Source organism: Drosophila subobscura, chromosome E (genome assembly GCF_008121235.1).
Source record: "Drosophila subobscura isolate 14011-0131.10 chromosome E, UCBerk_Dsub_1.0, whole genome shotgun sequence".
Classification (NCBI taxonomy): domain Eukaryota; kingdom Metazoa; phylum Arthropoda; class Insecta; order Diptera; family Drosophilidae; genus Drosophila; species Drosophila subobscura.
Window position 1 is genome coordinate 16,476,606 of NC_048531.1, and position 21,046 is coordinate 16,497,651.

General features: G+C 45.3%; 1 protein-coding gene across 2 annotated transcripts; it reads right to left on the bottom strand.

Moving 5' to 3' along the window:
* Positions 1–2,944: 2,944 nt before the first annotated feature.
* LOC117890040 lies at positions 2,945–6,415 on the bottom strand. 2 transcript variants are annotated; one of them, XM_034794660.1, is made up of 5 exons: positions 5,763–6,415; positions 4,367–5,686; positions 3,588–4,308; positions 3,217–3,388; positions 2,945–3,176 (listed from the first exon to the last, which is right to left on the bottom strand). In XM_034794660.1, the coding sequence occupies exons 1-3, from the start codon at positions 6,377–6,379 to the stop codon at positions 3,846–3,848; spliced, it is 2,400 nt and encodes a 799-aa protein (XP_034650551.1). In that variant the 5' UTR covers positions 6,380–6,415; the 3' UTR covers positions 2,945–3,176; positions 3,217–3,388; positions 3,588–3,845. The 2 variants fall into 2 exon arrangements, with proteins under 2 accessions (XP_034650551.1, XP_034650550.1); XM_034794659.1 differs by having other exon boundaries at positions 2,945–3,388.
* Positions 6,416–21,046: the final 14,631 nt, after the last annotated feature.

Here is a 21,046-nt window from a genome sequence, read left to right on the forward strand (position 1 = left end):
TTGCAGTGCAGTTGTTCCTGTTGCTGTTTTGCAGCAGTTGCGCAATTGCAGCAGAAGAGAAGTAAACCAAACAAGTCGTTAAGCCTCCACCACCCCTCCCACCACGCGCGAGTGTAATTGCAGATCAGATGGATCAAAGACCCTACAACACACAAAGAGACATATCATTGCAGGTATGTACTACAACTATGTGTGTGTGTGTGTGTGTGTGTGTGAAGAAGGTGTTGTTACAATAGGAATATCACAGTGTACTTGTGTAAATAACATGAAAAATGTAGAGAGATGTCTCTCTCTCTCTCTCTCAATATCCTCTTCTATGGATTGCGTAATTGAGCTGCTGCTGTAGCTCTTAATTGTATGGCGGAAGCGTTTTTAGAACTGGGCCAGGACTTGCACACAGAATCAAAAGAAGACAAAGATTAAGAGAAGCCGAACGGCTGCAGCAGAATGGAAGGCAATTTGTTACCGCTATACTCGATATCGCCACGCATCCCGTATATCGCGATAAAGCTGCACGCTAAACGAAGCCACTTCCTCAAATAAACATTCACTGCAGCACAGAAAAGAGATGGCAACAGAAGACTAGCAAAGAGCAGGGATGGAGAGACAGAGTGAGCGAAAGACACCGAGTCCAGAGAGCTGAGAGCTGAGCTGAGGCAAGATTGAAACCGAAACTGATGCGTAGTTTAGGGCGATTTACACACAGTTTAAACAGACATCCCGATACAAATCGCCTAGAAGAGATCTTTCACAGGAGAGGCACAGGTTGGGTGGAGGCTGGGGCAGCTGAGGGACGGTTGGCAGCTGGTTGGATGCAGGTCCGGGGCCAGGCCAGGCCAGATATCCAGTCTTCCTGGTGCCATAACTGTAGCAAATGGCTGGCCAACATGCAGGTCTCTTTCATTGCCTTCAGAATCTCTCAGACGAGAACCTGAGACTCTGGGACCCAAGGGTCTATGGCGTAGGCGTCTGTTGTTGTTATAAATTGCACATTTGATGAGCAGAGAATCGTTTATGGGTTGGTTTTGTTCTCCCTCTCCGAACCACCAGCATCAGGCCCACAGCTGTGCGAGATGATCCACACTGTGTAGAGAGCAGAGAGTCCCTCCCTCCCCCCCCCCTTCCATGGTGTCTCACTGCCCGGTGGTTGCATGCGGCTGATTAATTGTGGCAACGTCATAAACGTGATGATATCGCAATATAAGCGCATTTTTCATGTTATTCAATTCGTTGCCCCCAGCTCCAGCTCCAGCTCCAGATACAGTTCCTGCCACAGCAACAGACAGAGCACCCAGCTCCAAGTAACCGCTTCAAATGGGGACTACAATGTATTTGCATATAGCATTGCGAAAGATTTGAACAACGAACTCGCTTGGAGGAGCCGCAGTCTCTCGATATTGCAACTAATTACGAGTATTAACGCAATTTGGTCTTCATAAAACATTCGGTTCCGCATTGCCATACTAGCACATCCCCCATTCCCCTTGCCGCCCAAAGCCCCCCGGAGCAATTGAGATTTAATTTGATTCTTTGCCCAAACCCGGACAGGTGTCTATGAGGCAGGTGTTTCGCCTCATTGTCTCGGCCAGGAAGCATTTGGCATGCGTGTTCATTTATTTAAACTGATTTTTTATTTTTAGTTTCCTCTCACTCACTCCTTTGCTCGGTTTTTCCTTTTATTTTTAGAAAAACTGCGCAATTTTCATTGGTTTTGGTCAGACCGGTGTTTGCTTTTTGTTGTCTCAACGTGAACATACAACAATAGTACTTACTATATACGAGACATGTGAGATCACATCGTATATTATAGAGAGAAATTCGTGTCGGGAATTGTTAATTCTTTGTGGCTGCTGGGCACGTACCAAGGGAGAACCGAAAATCCATTTTATATCAAATACTTATAGAAATTCCTATCGCATTTTTTTTGGTATGTTGTTCAGGTTTAATAGCTTTGATGGAGTAAAGGGTGATAATTCTACTCGAAAAATAATCTTGTAAAAATCAACAAAACATCAACCAGCAATATTTTAGATGGAATCCAACATCTTAAAGTTGCCCAAGTTAAAGGCGATTCCATCCAGTCCATCCTTGTTCTAGCCATCTGTTTGCCTTTGTATCCCCTTTAAAGCTCTGCAAATTTGTAGAACAACTTGTTTTCAGCTCTTTAAGCACTCTTTGAGCACATTGCTTTTTCAACGCTAAATTGTAGAAAACTCCCATTCCCATTTCCCATTCGCATTTTCACCTGTTGCCTTGCGTTGCACACTTATGGTCCGATCAGGTAATTGTCGACACAAATGGATTGCCAGACCATTTACCTTTCATTGGGAATAGTTTTTTGCTTTGCATATACATTTATTTTTCTGAGACATTTATTTAGACACAAATACAAGTTATATATATTTCTATAGTATATAGTATGTAAGGGGTATGTGTATGGATACGCTCTATTTGTAGGCCATATAAGCTGGGGTTTTTCTTTTTAATACAACTAAAATGTACAGACTAAACGACTAAGAGACAATGCACTTCGCATTTGCCTTTGCATTTGTGTGGTAAAAAGTTGAAAACTAATTGCTAAACGAGAGTTATTCGATTATAATTGTGTGGATTGCATTCGATCAACAGTTTTGCACAACATCTAAATTATGAGGAGGAAATCGATTTGCATTTTGTTCATTTATAAATTCATTTTAGCTACACTTTAGTTGTGGTGTTGCTGCTGCTGCATAACATTCACTAAATCATTACACGGATAAATAATCGTATTGGTTTTTGTGTAATATTTCTTACGCTTTTAGTTACACATTGACATTGCCATTCGGTTTTTTAAATGTATCTTTATATGTATATAGTTTATGGTTTACAGTACATATACATATATATTATGTTTAATCTTTATTTTGTGGCTTCTTTTTTTATGTGTGTGAAATTTTCTTGTGTGTTTTTTACTCGTATTTGACTGAACCGCATGAATGGCTTTTTTCCATTTAATTAATAAAATTGGTTTTCAAGTAATTATTAAATTAAACATAAAATTAAAATCACAATTTTATAGACTTGATGTGTGTGTGTGTGTGTGTGTGGGGTGTGGGTGTATGTTGGGTGTTTGTGTATTGTTGCTGTGTGTTCTGTCAGCATTGCTATACGATTTTTCCATGGACTTCCTTCAATCTCTTCATCAAGGGACTTCCTTCACTCCCTTCTTTCTGGGACTTCCTTTATTTAATCGTTTTCGATTCCATTTAGATATATTCTTGCTGAATATTTCCTTGGAACTGCGTTTTTTGAAAGCATTCTCGTCGTCATTCTTGGGGGCATAGCAGGGAAAGGCACAATTCAATGTTAATTAAAAATTGCTGCTGCAAGCTATTTAAATTGGTGAAAGCTGCCAATAGAGAGAGAGGGCGAGAGAGAGAGAGGAGATAAATATTAATTTTCTCAGTTTTAATATTCGTTTAGTCTCAATTCTCTAGTTCTTTTTTTTTTGCACGAATTTAATAAGCAAAAAACAATCAAAACGCAGCACGATTTGCATTTGCCACGCCTCCCCCCAGCAGCCTCCCCGTTTTGTTTTTTGCACCCACCTGCAGGAACACACACAGCGTTCCAAATATAGTTTGTAGTTTTTCCATCTTATTGTTGGTTGGTTGTTTGGATTGTATTTTTTGTAGATCTGTTTTTCTTTTTTTTTGCTGGGGTCGATGGCAGCTAGAAACGAGTTGGCAACGAATCATCATCATTAGCATCATCTTTTGCTACTCTTCCTCATCATCATCATTATCATCTTTAGCTACTTCTACATCAAGCATCATCAGCATCATCATCATCATCAACATCCTCCTCTAAAGATACAACGTCGCCTGCTGCCTCTGATCGAAATGATGAATATAGAGCTTCTTCTTGGACTTCTCTTTGGATGGCCGCAAGTCCCACACCAGATTCGATAGGCTTCTGGGCCGTGACAAGCGTCGCGTCTTCTTCTCCGGCAGCTTGTTCGAGTCGCCCGATGTCCGGCCGCCGCTGCGCGACGAATCCAGCGTGCCCTCGCGCGGATTGTGATGGTTATTGCTGCTGGAGCTGCGGCTGTGCGGATGTGGCATCGGCATGACCGGCGCCCCCACCGACGTCAGATAGCCGTGCACATTCAGAATGCTGCCACACTTGAGCACCACTTCGGGTGGTGTGCCTGGCGATGCGTTGGACGTCGGTACAGCCGCCCCCTTGCCATGTGCTGAGATCGTCGGCGGCGTCATGGGTGTGTTATTGTTGTCCGGCGTCAACTGCAGGCTACTGAGGCTCTTGTACCTACGGAAAGGAATGGGATAGGGATGTCGTGTCTGGCAGGATAAAAGCGCATCCTTACCTGATGTGAAACAGCGGCGATTGCGGCTCCAGCGGCTCCTTGGCTGGCAAATGATTGTTGGGCGTCAGCACCTTGCCGTGATGTGGATGCGGATGTGGATGAGCGTGCGGATGGGAGCTATGCGAATGGTTGTGCATGGAGCCATGATGATGGGCAGCAGCGACCGCAGCAGCCGCTGCATTGGCCACAGCATTCGCTGTATTTCCATTTGGGGTCGTTGCCTGTTGTTGCATCTGCAACTGTTGCTGCTGCTGCTGCTGTTGGCTGTGACTGTGAGTGTGACTGTGACTATGGCTGTGACTGTGGCTGTGACTGTGAGTGGTGGCGGTGCCGGTGCCCGTGGAGTTGCCATTGCTGCTGCTGCCGGCACTATGCGCATTGGCATTCTTGATGTAAAGCTTTGGTAGTGTAGGACGCTGACGCTTCTCCGCCGGCTTCTTGCCGGGTATCGTCTCAATGGGCGGCGGCACCGGCTTGATGTCCTCCTGTATATGGCTGTGGTGATAATGATTCACCATGTGATGGCCGTGGCCATGCTGATGCGGATGCGGATGCTGGTGCTGATGCTGGTGCGGATGGGTATGCTGATGCTGATGGCCGCCACCGTTGCTGCTGCTGTGCTTGTTCGACTCCAGGCTGCTGTAGTTGTTGTTGGCGCCGGCGGCTTGCTGACTCGACTGCTGATGGGTTATGGGTGCGCGGATGAGGCTGCAGTAGTTGCCGCTGCCACTGTCCGTGTGATGTGACTTCAGTGTGGGCGACTCGCAGATGGGCTCGAAGCGCGCCAAACCCTTGGAGAGGGGCGTCAGACCCCGCACATAATCGTAAATATGATCGATCTCATTGTACTCCTCGGCAATTTCGCTGTTCAACGCCTGCTGATGCTGCTTGGACCAGGAATCGCAGCTGGCGCTCTTGCGCAGCACGTAGCCGCTCTCCGCCAGACCGCTGGCCATGCCCGCGGCCGAGGGCAGCATCACCACGGGCAGCCGATTGCCGCTGCCATTTCGACTGTGGAACTTGGAGTCCTTCTTCTCCTTCTCGCTCAGCTTGAGATCGACGATCTGCAGGCGATCGCGCGCATCCGCCAGCAGGCGTTGCGCCTTCTCCAGGAAGCGCGTATACTCGATGAAGTGCTCCAGCTGCTCCATGTTCTTGACCCGCTGCAGCTTGATTTTCGCATTCAGCGGCACTGGCACCAGATCGGTGTCCTTCTGCAGTGGCAGGGCAAAGATCCGATCGATTTCCACGCAACCCAGCAGCCGCAGTTCGGGCACAAACGGCTGCTTCAGTCCCTTGGGGGCACTGCCATGGACGAGTCTGTGGGAGTCAAGGATTTGTATTTATCTACATCCTACAAAGAAGGAAACAATCAATAGACAGCTGCGACACTCACCTCACAATGACTGGCATCCGCTTGAGGAGCAGATTCTTGACGGTGTGCACACCGCTGATGCTGTCCTCGCGCGCTATGGCCGAGAACTTGGCTTTGGTATCGAGTGGCAGATTGATGATCTCGTCCTTGATGTTGCGGCACTGCAGGTACTTGCCATTGTCGTTCATCGTGGTCAGCAGCTCGCCCGCATGGATGGTGCGGTTCATCTGCTGGCAGCGGAACGTCTCGCGCACCAGGACGCGGGCATTGCGGCGTCGCGACAGCTCCAGGACCGAGTCAATGCAGCGCGTGGAGCGCCCATCCTCGCTGAGCAGCTCAAAGTAGCCGCCATAGGTCTCTGGGATGAGCACCTTGGCGCCCACATTGGTGGGCTTGCGACCCTCCTTGATCTTGATGGGCTGCGCGAGGATCTGGTACTTCTTGCCGGCGCTCAGGAACAGCGCCGTGCTCTGCAGCGAGGGGGCCGATAGCGTGGGCACGCCGAGCGCCTGGTGCTGGCCCTTGAGGATCTTGGCCACCGCCGGCAGCGGTTGCTTGGAGAAGTCGCGCAAGTAGACGGGCGTGGCATCGCCGAAACGGGAGGCGGCCAATATGATTTGGCCATCGGTGGCGGCCATGTCGCGGTTGAAGAACGAGAGCAGTTTGCTGCGCGCCAGTTGAACATTAAATGAGAGTAAATTTCATTGGACTGGCTGACGTAGCTGCTCTCCACCCACGGCTCCCTCCTCGCTTTCGCTACCGTTACCGCTCGCCTTGCTCTCGTCCTCCTCTGGCTCTGCCTCTTCGTCTTCCTGCAACTCCAACTCCAAGTCGCGGGCGTTGGCGTTGATCTGGTCCTCGAGTGCGCGCCGCTTGGCCAGCTCCTGTTGGCGCTGTCTCAACAATTGGGCCCCTCGGCTGCAGCAGGCGTGTGCGATGTCTTCGTCGGTGGGCGTGGACGTGGTCGCTGGCGCCCCCGTTGGATGCGGATACTGATTCTGGTTGTGGTGGTTCTGGTTCGTCAGCAGTCGCGTGGATGTCTGCAGAGCGTAGCTGAGATACTGCATTCGGTTCGATTTACTCTCCACCCGCTGGCCACAGTGTGCGAATTTTTCTTCAAGTTTCCTGCTGCTGCTTTTCCACGCTCTTTAGCTCTCTGGCTGCTTCGGTATCGTCTTCTTTTTGTGTCTGCCTTTGCCGTGCCACAATTATTTTGAGTTCTGCAATGAAACAATTTAAAGAGAAAATTAATTAAAATTGCGTAAAAGAATGTGCAAGGCGAACCAACGGTAAAAATGGCAATCGATCTTAGATTTCTGTTATTGGTATTTTAATACCATTAAAATAGCATAGCAATAATGAAAATACCACAGAAATGGGCAGTGTTGTCCAATGCTCAAGTTCCTTATTTTTTTGCAATAAAATAAACGAGCAGAATTCGCGCTATTTTTTCTACTGCTGCTGCACCAATGGACATTACTTGAATGAAATGTTGGTTACAAACTTCCACTTTTGGCTCGAACTTAAAATATTACTTCGACTCCCGCAGATCAGCCAGAATCCGCATCACATACACAGACAACACAGTGGACACAGGGTGTTATTTATGAGGCCCATAAAGTAAGGAGACGACGACGAAGAAGAAGATGGCAAAGTGCACAAAATGAAAACGCAAGCAGCAAAATGCATGCACACATACACATACATAGAATAGACAAGACGACGACTGCGACAATGCCCCAAACATCCCATTAACAACATTATAAAGGGGCAGGCAGAGAGCGGCAGGAGCCAGAGCCAGAGCCGGACAAGGAAGCAGTCGATATGGCCATGGGCCAACAGAGACCGCAGTCCGTAGACCGAAGACCGAAGACCAACAAATGGCAAGACATTAAAAGTACTTAAAGGATATTTGCATATTTTATGGCCAAACATAAATGTGGCTGATTACAAGAGTCCCCAAGACGAGGACAGACTTCTGCTATGCCAAGAAGATAGAAGCAGCAGCAGCATCATGTGTGTGTTTGTGTGTGTGTGTGTGTGCGAGGGCGGTCGACTGTTTGGCATTTACATTTCCCCCCATTCCACCATTTGCATACGGCATACAGGTGGTGGTGGGAACACTTTGGAGGATTGGGCAACGCATTATAGGGACACGATACGGACAGATTCGCTTCAGCAAATTAGTTGGCAATTAGCAAAGTGGCCGCATCTGCTGGCCAATTGACTTTGGCTTAAGCTTTCGGCCTGGGAAGAGCATCCATCCATCCATCTTCTAATTGCTTTTCCATTTGAACTGAAGCGTGCGTCGGATCCCAGCTATGGCCATTGGCGGCAGCACCGGAGTAGCAATACCGATGGTTACATTGGGAGCAGTTACAGCATCTCAGCATCAACGGCAACAGCAGCAGCAGCCGTAGCGCCCATAAAGCGACGTCTCTGCTCATAAAGCATTTAACGAGCCCTCGGGGCTGGTTGGTTACCCTCGCCCTGTACATCTTCCGGAAACTACACCGAAAACCAGATGCATCTGGAATTAATATTGGGTCATATAAACTGGCAAAATTTTAGTTTGTCCGACCAAAAGTTATTAAATCTCTTTTAGCCCCCTGGCGTACAGCACAACCCCTGGACCAGGACCTGGAACTGGACTTGCACCATTAACAAGCAACGCGCAAATTTTCCTTGAGCAGAAAATTTAATTGATTTTGTTTTAACTGCTCTGGAACGGAATGGCTTTTCCAGGGCCCTGCGATTATCGAATGCAGCTCAGTGCTTTGCTGTGCTCTGCCCCCGAGCCGAATCCAACCTCAAAATGTGTAGCAAACATTTCGGTTGCTCGTTTCCCGTTTTTTTTTTGTGTTTTGTTTTGTTTTTTTATTTCTGTTTAGTGGATCTGCTTTCCAATTAATTGCCAGACAAAGACTGAGACGCCAACACGGTCGGCAATTAATTTTCACCATGGAAAGTACCTTTTCCTGGACAGGAAAGCACATACAAAGGAGGGGAGGACGGACCGGGCGAGAGTAGAGTCTAAGACTTGACAATTCTCACGCTCAACGTGGCCAAAAGCCTTTTTGTAACTTATGTGGAAACGTGACATTTTCTCGGCTACTGGACAAAAATTGATGCCGCAGCCGCTTCGCAGAGCAGAGCAGGAGAGGATTCGATATGGGGCCACAACAGGCATCGCCGACTGGCCGACCGACCGACTTGTTTCCTGGCTTGTACGTGTCTGGATTTTTTTCCTGCACTTTTCTGTTTTATTGTCGCTTTTGCCCGCTACCGTTGTATCGCTGCTGTTGTTCTTTTTTCCTTTACTCTCTTTTTGTGTTTTTGTTGCTTTTGCTTTTGTTTTGTGCAAGTTTTAATGTCACACAATGACACAGTTTCACGTGCGGAGTGCTCGTAATTTGTATTTGGCCTCGTCTCGCATTTACGTTGATCTCATCGAAAATGTCTTAATTAATTTGTGCGCCGAGGCGCCCCAACGGGAAAGTGGCACAACAAAGCCACAGCAGCAGCTGCCACCACAGCCACCGCCGTCCGACCTGAGGATCCAAGCGGAGACAAAAAAGAAGAGGCAGGAAATACAGGCGGCAGGCAGAGGTGGAAAGGAAACCCACTTAATTTATGACTGGCACGACACATGCTCGAAAGATGACTTCGCATGAAGCCCCACAAAAGGCTTACAATTTTTTCCTGTAGCTTTTTTTCCTTTTGTTTTGTTTTGCGGAATCCTTTTCAACATCCTGTCTGTCTGTCTGTCTGTCTGCCTGCCTGCCACAGTATGATGGCCCCGAGTGTCGTCTGCTGCCTGTTGCACTGACTGTCAGGCACCAAGCCCCTGGAGGAACTAGGGTCGCCCCAAGGCGAAACACTTGAGCAAATGAAGCCCCCAAAGAGTCAATATGTGTAAGCGAGTGCTGCATATCGGGGCAGCGCAGGGAGAGTTATTTATGCTTATGACAGATATGTATGTACATACATACATACATATGTAACCCAAGACGCAGCCCGTGCACATAATGAGATACGCAACAGCTTCAAAAAATAAACCCAAAAGCAACAACTGCAAAAAGAAGAGAACGAAACGGAAAGCAGAAGGATAGAAATGGAAAAGGAAAAGGGAGCGGAAAAGACTAATCGACTAGTCGATGCGCTGTACTTAAAAGCATATCGATGTTGTTTCATTAATCAAATCGATGTTGGGGCATGGGGTGTGATGCGTATTCTTTGTTTTTCCGCAATATAATTAATTAAATAAAGCAAAGGCATTATTTCTGTCTCTCCCTCCAATAAATTCGATTCATTGCGGTGTATCGATAGAGTATCGGTACTATTTTTTGGCTTATTGCTGGGATCACAAAAGGTCACACCATAGTTTTGTCCGCGCTTTTTACAACCGTTGCTCCGTTCCCGCGTGTGAAAGTGAAAAGTATTTATTTTGTAATAGTGTCGAAATGCAGTAACCAAATGGAATAGCATATCCTGGTGCTACCCTAGGGGCACACAGGCTGCTGGCTAAATAAAAGGAGTCGAAGGCAAGTGCGATAAAAGCAACGTCAAAAGGATTAGGGCTGTGCAGCTGTAAATCCATGTATTTCCGCGTGTGTGTGTGTTTGTGTGTGTGCGAGTGCAAACAGAACATGTCTGCGCATAGGTGGGTGGCGTGACATGGCTTGGCGTTGCCTTTGGCTTTTGTTTGTACCGAACAAAAGCAAGAACTTGCAAAAGGGGAAAGTGTGAAGGTTGCAGACCAAAAATACAAAATTTAGAATGTCTGGACAAAAATTGTATTAAGAATTTTTTTTGGGAACAGTCTTCTTATTTTATCGCAAAAATATTGAACCTTCCCCACTGTACATGCATTCCATAGAGAGCCCAAATGCAAGATCAGAAGCTTTTATCTTGAAAAGCTCTCTCTTTCGAAATTGCACGTGCGAGCGCCGTTCACATGTGAGCTTTTCTCTCCGCAAGCATAGCTTACGGCTAGCCCTTCGAGAACCTTCTTAGCTCTCTCATACCCAGCTTTTGGAGGGGTAAAATAGTTAGGCTAAGTGCATGCTGCACAGAACAAAAAGTGCATTCAAAGTTGGAAGACTTAATTAATGTGCGTACAGAACATATAAAAAAAAAAACGTGGTGAAAATTCTGCAAAACCATAAAAGGGAACATAAACCCAATAAAAACCATTTGAAAAGTGTTGTGGCTGCAAAGAACAAAAACTAAAAACCAAACCCTGGATAAGGTACGCAAAGAAAATGAAAAAGTGACCTTATTACATAATTTCACGTATGTACTGTACATAGGTTATGATCCACGTGTGGCAGAAAATTGCTGACCTGGCCTGACCACCCCTCAAGGAGGGGGGGTCCGCTTCATGACGATCATCAGTCCTTCTTCTTGGTGCCACCGGACCTTGCCTGCAGGCATAGAAACGGATGGACTTGGCGATCGGGACCGAGCCGTTTATATACATACATATATCTCACGCGCAATTAAGCCGCTCAACAACAACGACAATATAAAACCATCTAAAATATAATATCACCGCGCCTTGTGTAAAGAAAATGTTGGTGCTGGCACATGTAGGGTGTGGAAAAATTAGCTCAGCGGTCATTGCCCTTGCGGCTGACCATACACCTATGCGCATTTAACTAGACCCACCTGACCGTATGTCACCTATTCTCTCCTTTTCTCAGGTTATTAAAATTGTTCGATGCCGACATTCTAAAAGCCACTTAAGGGAAGAAAAATAAATCACAAAATCTAGAAAAGAAAATTTAATGAAAAGTTATGGATCGAAGAAAAAAATAGAAAAGAAATTTGTTAAATAATATTAAATATTCCTAGACGTTAACTTAGAAATAGAAGAAGAAAAAAAATGAAATTTATGCCTAGTTAAGAATAGATTTTAAAAGGTGCATCATCGGTCTCATTGTGTCCATGGAAGGGTATTGGTAAAATACCTCTTCATAACGCTTCTTGTTATTTTGCATATTTCTACATTTCTTTAACAGTTTTTATTGCAAACGTGAAATTGGGCCCAACGACACCAGCAGCTGTTTAAAAGTCTGTAAGTAGACACACATATATACACATACACTCCGGGTCAGGAGAATAGCGTCTACACAGTGAGACATGCATGCTTAACCATATATAAAATGAATTATTATTAACTACCATCACTACAATTATGCCATTTAATTCCTTTAATTAAGTCATTCTTACTTTATATTTTGATTATATTATTTTAATTCATATTTGATCATTCTCTTGAATTCCTATGTCTTAAATTAGTCCCACATATATATATACACATGCAGTAAAAATAGTTTTAAGGGTTAGGGTAGAAATAATGGGGGTTACAAACAACATGAAGTCATACCAGTCAAAGTAAAATTATAACGATTAACATGCATTTCTAATCTGATTTTTGGGAGGGGTTCCTAAGGCACATAGCGCAGCAACAGAAGGTTTTGGGTAGAACCATAATGGCATATTCTTATGTTATTCTACATGGAGGGTGGGTCAAGAGGGAAGAGCACAACCACCTTGCTCTTCACAGTAGGTAGTGGACCTTAAGTTCCGTCCGGGTTTGTAATTCCGATCCCAGTTCCCGTAAATCTGTCTACGATTTTGTTAGGTGACGGAGTTCGTTTTCGCAGCACAACACCCACCCCATTTTCCCTGAGCCTAGCCGGCCAACCTTTAGTAGACAGAGAGTGCTGACGAGACGACACTTCCCGTGTCCGTTACAAAAGAAAGGCACAGAGGGAGCGCCAGGAGTGGCAAAGGAAGTAGAAAAGGAAAAGTGTAAGGAGCACGACCTGCTTGTAAACCAAAGAGCTCATAAAAGGAAACACCCATACATGCATTTTGGCACCGAGTGTGGGTCGTAGGGGCATGTGTGTGTGGCACATTAATCACACTAAAGAGTTTTACAAAATGCAACCCAACTTCGACGCGGACTGCAGTGCCAGAGAGGGAGAACCCGCAAGATTTTTGCAGCTGTAGTTGTAGTTGTAGCTGTAGCTTTTGCTGTTGTCACCACTTTAAGCTGCGGCTTAAAAAATCGTACACCAACTCGGGAAAGCCGCTTAGTCGGTAGCGGCTAGGAATCCACGTCGCCCTACGTCAACGCCAACACTTGACGTCGCTGCCAGCGTTCCCCCCTCTCCTGACACCACCCATGGTGTTTTGTCAGAGAGGTGATCCAGCCCCAGAGAGCGCTCTCAAGGTACATATGCATGCAGGTGCCTAATTTGGGGACAAAGAGAGCGCGAGCAAGGCAAAATAAGAAACCCCAACCTCACCGCATACAAATTCACCTTGCTAACTCCTTCCTACGCTCTCCAATTATACTCCCCCTACAACTCGCTACTCTCTCTCACACTCTACACTACTCCCTCTCCACTATCCCCGCTTTTTGATATTCCTCATACATAAATGCACTACTCCTGCCGTGGCGACGTTTTTTATGGTTCTTCTCTTTGTTCGTTTTTCTTTATTTGATTTCATTTCCTTTCTGTCAAGCATTTTTCTGTGGTGCATAAGGAGCACCTTCTTCAGCCACAGCTTCCAGTGCTCCCTCCAACTCTCCACTCCTTCCATCCACTCTCTCAACTCTTGACTCCTCTCTTCCCACTCCCTACTTCAGCTCTCAGTTGCCTTATTATGTCGTTCTTAGCACTTTTGATTACTTTTTATCCGCTTTGGCCGCGGGTTTCATAGCTTACAGCTTTGTGGCTTATATTATCCCCTATCCCCCTATCAATGTCCCCCTCCTCCAAAACCCACCTCTCGACGTGACTAATGACGTGGTTGGACCCTGGACAACGCTAGAGTTTGTTTAGTCTCCATCTCCAGACTCCACTCCAATCCCCCCCTCCCTTCCTTGGTACACCCATCGTCGTGATGTAAATAAATGAAATAATATTCTGCTGGTTGTCGCGCCATGAAAAATTAACGCCGACTGTTCCATTCTTGGGTTCTTTTTGTTTCGCTTTTATCTCCCTTATATTCTTCCCTCAATTTTTCTTCGTTTTTTTCTCGCTTTTGGTTCTGTTGCGATATTTGCTTTCATTTGTCAAGTGTTGCAAAGCGTTATTGTTGCTTGGGTTTTTGCAATTCTCTACAGTTTGTATATGTGTAGGTGCAATTCTCTACAATTTTTTGGGGTAGGTGCAATTCTCTACAATTTGTAGGTGCGTGTAAAAGAAATGAAATATATCAAAGATCTTTTACCATACACAGACAGATCTACGATCCTTTGAAATTGGTAATAGAAAAAGCGCAGTAAATTATCCCATTGAGAGCATTACCAGCTACGCTCTCGCCGCAGGAATAGTTTTCCCGGCGAGAATGTGTGGTTGCCTTTTCACAATTCTGGGGGAACATAAAAGTGTAAATGTGTGTGTGCTGTTGGCCAATGGACAGTGGGGGAAAACGTCTCTTTGTGACTCTGGTGCCCGACAGTTGGTATTTGAAATGCATTAATCACCAGCAAGCCATAAAAATCCTAGTGCTTTAACTGGACGAAAAACAAGATAAATAGCCCGTAAATAGATTTTTCCCCAGACATACGTAGATGTGGATCGAATGACGGAATGACGGGGCAAATAAAAATGAAGTGAATGATATACGGTTGGGTATATTCACTTGAGGAATTGCCTGACATTTAACCAAAAATACCCACTGAAAATTCCCCTTCCCTCATTGCAGGTGATGATCGGAGTGCCCTCGCGATAAGGTAAAAACCAAAATGCGAAACAATGCGTATTCCATGGCCGATCATTTCCATTCATAGCCGTTAAATCGAAACTCTGGGAGAATACTCATAAGATTGTGCACAGCCCTGCCCCACGCCAGCCACCTATGCGAAACGGGTATGTAAATGTGCTTTTTGTTGTCTCACTATAGGCATTGCCACCTGATTTATATGTGTACTGCGAGTCGTATGATGTAGCTGCAATCTTATATAAAATCTGTTATCAAACTGAATCAAGATAATGATTGTCAGCCAAAGATATTCACCGTTTAAGTTCAAAATTCTACGAGTTTTATGCCAGCGAAACGTACTGTTTGTGTTTGTCTTATTCGTCTGTACATATTTGATTCCATGCCAAAATTGAATGAACAATCACTGGAGAGACGCGCCCAATAATTCCCCAATCCATAATCATCGACAGAAGTAGCGGCAGCTGGCAGCTAAATGGGTAAATGGCAGCGGGGGCTGGCAATTAAAATGCAAAGCCACAAAACCTCTCAAAGGGTACAACAACAAAAAAAAAAGATTAATATCGTTGTCGCTGTTGTTGTTGTAGTGCCTCGCATGACGTTGATGAGGAGGAGCTGCCTTTGCGGATGATATGTTGTTTTTTATTGAAATGTCGACATGCTTACTAATCAACAGAAATGAAACGAAACGAAACGAAACGGTCAAAAAGAGTGGGGAAATATGTAATCAAGAAGTATGAGCAGAACTTGTCATACATTTCATTCTTTTTGGGGTTCTTTTTTCTCCTTTGATTAATCATGCGCTGAATGCACAAACGACAGAGGAGAGGAGCACGAGGTAACATGGCAAGAGGTAACGACATAAACGACACACAGGAAATCGAAACCGAAATGCAGCGACAGTTGACTTGAAACTTATTTGGTTCGAAAGAACCGCTTACCCCATATAAGAGACCCCCCTCCTGTTGTGTGTGTGTGTGTGTGTGTTTGCATCGTCAAAGAACCGTTGGCTTTGGCCTTTTGAAGTCTCCTCCCAGCACTCTACACAAGTTCTCGGGTTCTCTATGAAGTTCATTGAGCATTCAATCGGTTGACGTCTTTAATTTATGCCCTGCGAGTGTTTATTGTTTCTTCTTTTTCTGGCGATTCTTTACGTGACGCCGACACTTTTCTTCTTGCATGGGGTCGTCCGTTATTCTTCTTCGTTTATGGCTCTCTGGTAAGAGAAGCAATGAAAGTTTTCGTTTCGTTGGTTATTGTAAAAGGGAAATCCCTTTTTTGGTTGGGGGAGAGCCAGAGACCATAGACCAGAGCCCCGTTTTGGCATTTGTTGCAGCTCTAGGGCTGGGCCGCCTGACACTGGAACGGGGACAGAGACTGGGACTGGGACTTGGGCTTGGCCCTACATCCATCTATTCAACCATCCATCCAGTACGAGGATGGGCTCTCTATTGACCCAGAAAATGAGATACAATAAGAAAATGTTGCGCCCGTCTTTCTATTTTGTTTTGTTTTGTTAGTGAAATTTTGAAATGTCTCTTGAGATATGATGATGATGTTGATGATTTCCATGCGTTGGCGTTGGCTTTGGCTTTGGCTTTGGCTTTGAGTGATGCGGGAATTGCAGCTGCATTAAGCTGTCAGTCCTGAGTGGACAGGGGGGAGAGCCCTCATTTAATATAACCGATAATTAATGGCCTTAAAGAGATATTCTATAGGGGGAAAACTTTATGGTAAAGGAAAGGTTCTGTTGAGAGTTAAGAGTGGGTTTTATAACTGTTGGAAGGTAATGTGATGCGGGTTTTTACAGCTTTTCGTGGGGTTCTATTGATTGATAATTTCTGCTTCTGTTTAAGCTTTAAAGGGATCTCGGGAACTATCTGTTTGGGTTCTATATTTTCTCCAAAACATAAATGATAATAAAAATGTCTCTTAAATGATATAAATTAACATTTACAACTGTCTCGAAATTTCTTAGCCAGATTTACAACATTCCCCACATAAATTGTGAGTCAATGGAGCTCCCAGACTCATTTGACCCATTTTTCCAACAGCCAAATCGATTACATCAGCGCCCTCCCCCGCCATCATTAAAAACGATTCACCGATCTGTAAACCATGCGACACCCAAACACAATAAATCTCTCTCTGTCTACCCACCAAATAGAAAAAACACTTTATTAATATCCCAGCCCATATTTAACCCAATTTCCAGAGCATGACGCTAATTGTATTTTAAATATTATTGGGCCCCTCTTCGTGGCTTACCTATGGCCAGTGTTTACACAGTTCCACAAAATCGAAATCCACGAAATTTGCCGTTAAATTTGACACTCGTCAGATGTACACTTTTTGCTGTGGATTTATCAATTAACACACACAAACAAACACAACCATGGATGGAAGCTGAGAACTCTCTTTTGGACACACTCTTTTTTTGTTGCTTTTTGTTGCGCTTTCGTTGTACAAGTATTTCGTAATATTTGCTGGATATTTCTTTTGTTTTGCTTCACTGGATTCTTTTACTTTCACACTGTGACGAAACGTTGGAAATTTGCATAAAAAACGAAACGAATTTGCTGTGCAGAAGAGAAAGAGTATCGCTCTCGTATCTCGTTGTGTGGGCAGACGACGACGACGACGCGCACGCGCACAAAATTCTCTCTTTGATTTTTACTGTTGTTGCCTTGGCCTTTGAGCAGCACTCCACACTGGTAACCCTGTCCCGAACACGCTAAAGAAACCGAACCGGTCGGAGCGACGTGCTCCAAGCTAATGAAAACGCCAAGTTCTGACTCTGAGCCGAGAACCAGAGCTCTGGCTTTAAGCCGCTGCCTCAGTCGCAGTCGCTGCCTCAGCTGGCTTCGCTGTTACGTGCGCGCGCGCTGCTGCCGTCGGACTCGCTTAACAGAGCTGAACTCTGTTGCACAGAGCCCAGTAGAAATGTTGTTCTGTGAGAAGAAGAGATTCTCCCGATCCCAGAGAGATCCCATAGACAGATATTTGCCCTCCCGGATAAACAGTTGTTTAATAGTTTTCTTTGAATTTTGACCATTTTTTGTTGTTGTTAATGTTTCTTCGGGCTGCTGCTGGCGCTGTTACTTCTCGTTTGATTTGTTTGCTGAGAAATGCGACTCTTTCGCTGGTTCCCTGGCCTCCCCCTATCCCTCTCACCCCATCTCCATTTTTGGTGTAGACTTTGTTTGTTAGCAGGTATTTAAATTTCATTAACATTTGTGCCTGGCTGCCCCTGCCCCTTCCGCTCCTCCTGGAACTGGAAGAAGAAAGGTCTCTTCTTTCTGTGTGTCAACCTTTATTTGACTCGGGGGAATCGTAATATCATATTCTCTTTCGTTTTCCGAGCTCCTCCTTTGTGGTGCGTGTGAATTTTTTATGGTTCATTAAAATTAAAAGCAGAGTTTTGCTTTTGCTTTTGCCTTTGCCTTTGCTTTTTTTTCTTTCTCTCAGTTTTATTTATAGCAGCCGATTGGCATTTCGCTGAGGCGTCTGACTGTGGGAGACTTCTGTCGAATCTTAGTTGAGGCAATGAACCCCCCGGGAGGTAAACAGTTCCAATGAGTTATAGGCCATGAAAGAACTTGGCAGTCGTCAGCTGTCCCATCAAAATGATATCTAGAATTGTAACTACATTCTGATGTTTATCCATAGGGGAATAGTTTTGTAATGAAATTTAAACAAAAATCTCTTTGGGGATAGAGTTATCTGTTGCTGTAACACATTTTCGTACAGTGTAGCAGAGTTTTCTGCCGGAAAGAATAGCCATCGAGGGATATGCAGAGAGCGAAAGACTGTCACAGCCGTGATTTACGATAACATAACTCTAGAATATTCAATCACGGGGCACACACACACACAAACACACACACCAAAGCACACTCCTCCCCTTTCCACCGCTGCAGATCCCGAACAGAAACCTTTTTCAAAATGCCGCAAGGCCAGAGCCATCAAAAGACTCGTAAAAAAAAGGCAAACCATGAAATATGAGCACAAATTATGAACAGACATCACGTCAAAGGATTAACAAGACCACAAAGATCTTTTTTCTTCGGTTTTGGTTTTTGTTGCTGTTTTTTTTTGTTGGTATTTATATTGCTGGGATTTCAAGGAAGTCAAGTTGGTGTCAGTGCGCGGGGTCCGGCCGGGTTGGCTTCATCTTCGAACCATAAAAACAACCACATGATAAAAATCTAACAAAGTTGGCCTTTACGCTTTATTTTTTTGCCGGGCGCGTTAAATGGTCAACACCCAGAAATGCTGGCCCTTTGAAGTTGGCCCTCTTTTAAATGCAGATGTTGTGCGTTGATTAAATATTGCTTTTTAATTTCTTTTATGCGCCGTTTCTTAAATGCATAGCCAATGCACGGCAGTGTGAGAGAAATGCATAGGAAAAGATTTGATTTAATGTGTTGCGGATGCAGAGCACGTAAACGCTGGCTAATAAAACGAAGAAAAAAATAACATTAATAAAATTGAAAAAGAAGGAAGGGAAGGGTGGCTTTGGGAGAGATACCCTGCAGTACAATTGGGAATATTAGTCAGAAGGATTAGCCAGTAATAATCATGGCAACAGTAGTGTTTTGAGACCTTCTACTCTACCCCATAGAGAGCATTTTCCCGAAAGCGCAAAGAAGCAGACGGCTAGGCGTGGCCCTCACACAGTGAGAAAGAGAATGAAAGGTTGGCTGCACTCAAGAAACACTCATTCTTGGCACTCTCTTATCAACTTCAAGTTTGTGGCCTCAGTCTTTCGTAATTCCTCTCTCTACGCCTGTGTTCTTATCAAATTTGTGGAAATCATTGAAGCTTATAACGGTTGAGGGGGGCAGGGAAAAGGGAATTTATCAGGAAACGGTTGTTGTCGGCAGATTTGCATAACACACAAAGAGAGAGAGAGAGAGAGAGAGAGAGAAACGGCAACCAAATAAATCTCCAAGCATTTTGCGCCTTTGTGCGTGCGCCCACACAGTGCAGATCTTCATCATCATCCGTATCTCTCCACTCTCCCGGCACTTCTCTCCACCCCACTCTCTTGCACACATGCAAATGAGGCGGAGCAAAGCAGAGCAGGCGCAGGAGTGGCAGGCAGAGTGGAAGAGACAGTCACAAACTGCGATCTAAAATTAGCTGCAACTTTTGTTAGGCTTCAACGACTTTGCTTGCACTTTTTTCTCTTCTCCCCTCTTCCTTTTTGCTGTGCCTTTCTTTGGAAAGCTTGTCCGTCCGTTCGTCCGTCGGTACGTGCGTCCCGCCTGTTGATTGATTGCCTGGGCCGTGGGCCCGGTCTTGGGCCTACTGCAGATGCGGGCTGGGTCTTCCCTGAATGGAACGCAACTCTCGTGCGGGCTTAACCTTTGTGCACTTTGTGTTGTTGCCCCTCTCGCTTTGTTCCCTCTTTTCCGTTATCTCTCTCTCTCTCTCAGACACTGTCTCCACTCTTTATCTTTGCTTTAGATTTGACTGCGCGCGGTCTCTTTCGGCTCTTTGAGTTTTACGCTTAATTTGGCTTTGATTGATGTTTTAGTGTTTGATTCGGACGAAAAGTTAGTTAGAGCGGGGGGCGGTTCACTGAACTTTCGTGCGCGTCACTGCAGTCCAGCGAGGGTTGCCTGAAAAGTGTCTTAACATTCTCCCCTTCACTTTTTCAAACATTTACATGTGACTCCCTCAATGCCCCCCTCATAACTCTGAACATTCTGCGGCTGACTCAACTCAACTTGCATTCTTTGGCGGTTCTGTCTGTCTCTCTGTGTTCCTATCTCCATTTCCACATCTACCTGTCGCTGTGCTGCCTGCCAGCATACCGCACACATTTATTTATCAGCCAAACAGCTGACCCACTTTGACGCTGAAACTGTTGACTGCCCTTTTGTGATTTGGACACAGGTTGGAGAGCAATTAATTACATTACAAGCCAGGCCAACTCTCCAAGCTCCCCTGTACAACTACAACTACATTTACGAACAACAACAACAATGAGAATTGTTAACAGCACCAAAAGCAGGCGTCAATCAATCAGCCAACAACATTTCTGCCACAGTCAATGGCCTCTGTGCGGAGTTGGAGCTGAAACTAGTGGGGTGGGGGATAGGAGTCCACTCCGATTGCGACTTCACGCTCCAGGTGCCATTATCATTATTTATTTGGTGCGACAAACGTTTCGCCTCCAATTAGGGCAAGAAACGCGAACATTTTTCATTCTCTACGGAACAGGAATGGGGTGGAGGGAGGCGGAATGGTGGAGGAACATCTGAAAGTTGCCAATTTGGCTTTCGTTTTCGGTTCACTTATGGCCATGATGCCTTTGCCATGTATTGGGTGAAAAGTTCTCATGCGACTTTCGGTTCAACGACAGTCGTTAGACATATTTCAGCCTCTCTCTCTATCTCTCTCTGAGCCTTAATAGGGCTGCCAACTGGCTGGAACAATGCCCTGTTATGGTTTCCCGGTAACAAGGATGATGGCTACCCGCTAGAGGCAGGCAGAAAGGTGGATTTTCGTATTCAAATGCGAGCAAACATAACCAGCATCCGTATCCTCAGCAA